Source organism: Phoca vitulina, unplaced genomic scaffold (genome assembly GCF_004348235.1).
Source record: "Phoca vitulina isolate PV1807 unplaced genomic scaffold, GSC_HSeal_1.0 scaffold91, whole genome shotgun sequence".
In the NCBI taxonomy this organism is placed as follows: Eukaryota; Metazoa; Chordata; class Mammalia; order Carnivora; family Phocidae; genus Phoca; species Phoca vitulina.
In genome coordinates, this window is record NW_022589794.1 from 2,921,992 (window position 1) to 2,923,411 (window position 1,420).

General features: G+C 73.1%; 1 protein-coding gene across 1 annotated transcript in view; it reads right to left on the reverse strand.

Moving 5' to 3' along the window:
• Nucleotides 1-314, reverse strand: part of ANKLE2 (ankyrin repeat and LEM domain containing 2) — a 23,126-nt gene extending 22,812 nt beyond the window's left edge. The window contains exon 1 of the mRNA XM_032396385.1: nucleotides 115-314. Within this exon, the coding sequence (XP_032252276.1) occupies nucleotides 115-301 (187 nt within the window). The 5' untranslated portion in view covers nucleotides 302-314. The remainder of the gene's footprint in view (nucleotides 1-114) is intronic.
• Nucleotides 315-1,420: the final 1,106 nt, after the last annotated feature.

The window sequence follows — 1,420 nt, forward strand, 5'->3', positions numbered from 1 at the left end:
GGGGGCCCAGGGCGGCGACGGGAGGGGGCGAGGGGAGGGGGCCGAGGCCCGGGGAGGGGAGGGGCCCAGGGCGGCGACGGGAGGGACGCGGGCCCACCGGCGGACAGGCCTCACCTGGGTCTAAGGCCGAGTTCGTGGGCGCGCCGGGCGGCGGGGCTGGAGGCCCGCTCCGGCCCAGGCCCCGCGGCCGCTTCTCCAGCCGCCGCACCAGCCAGCGCACCGCGATGAGCAGCACCGAGGCGCCCAGCAGCTCCCAGACCAGTGGCACCCACTCAGCCGCCGCCAGCCGCGGCCACAGCATCGCCGCCGCCCGGCCGCCGCCGCCGCCGCCGCCGCCGCCGTGGAAGAGGCCGCCCGCCTCAGGACCCCGCGACCCGAGCTGCCCGCGCCACTGCCTGATGGCGCCGCACACCGGGGTGGCCGGTGCGGGGCCGAGACCGCACGCGCGGGACGGGGCGCTCGCCGCCGCGCCCGGTGGCCTGGCAAGGGAGCGTGGCCGGGGCCCCAGTCCCTGACGGCGCGGGGCGGTCGAGCGCGCCTTCAGGCAGTGGCGCGGGCAGCTCGAGTCGCGGGGTCCTGAGACGGGCGGCCTCCACGGCCGCGGCGTGCTGCGAAAGGGGGGCTCCCGGAACCGGCCGGAGATAGGGGAGGTCCGGCGGGCGCGGTCCGGGGGGCGGCCTGGGGCTCAGCGGGCTCTGCCCGGCCCCAGTGGGAACGGTTGCTCGCGGGGTCGGCGCAAGCAAGGTCCTCGGGAGAGTCGGACTTGGCTGGTTCTCCTGGACACCCTGTGACACAGCAGAGTTCCCGGCGGCGCACGGGCTTAGAACAAGGTTCTGCCTAAGCAGGCGGACACCGGAGACCCGGCAGCTGCAGCGTGTGCTCGGGAGACACGTTCCCCGTCAGCCGCGCCGCCGGCCTCCCCGGCCGCAGCCCTGGGGCGCGGGGGGCTTCCCGTAGGCGTGCGTGCGAGCCGCCGTGCCGGCGCCGTGTGGGCAGGCTCCGGGCTGCGGGATTCCTCGCGGTGGGCGGACTATGGAGAGTGGACTGGGGGACTGCAGGGGCCGCGGGGAGCGCCCCACGTGCGTGTCGGAACTCAGACGTGGACGTAAAAGGGTGACTCTTACGGTAACTCAGTTTTTTAAATGGGACAAATAAAAACCCTGAGGAAATGTGGCATTCTTGGTGAAAACACTTAAGGGGGCGGTGCTGACAGTGCTTTGGCCCAAAAGAAGAGTCAGTAAGTGAGGGTGAGTGAAACGCAGATCAAACCCACAGCGAAGCACTGCTCTTCACCCCCAGAACTGCTAACTTTGGCGCGTGTGCGGCCGCACGGCCTGCCAGTGCAGCGCTGCGGGCGTAGGAGGAGCTGCGCGCCCTGGAGACCCCGAGGCCGTTTCCCACGAGGTCGGACGCACGCTCC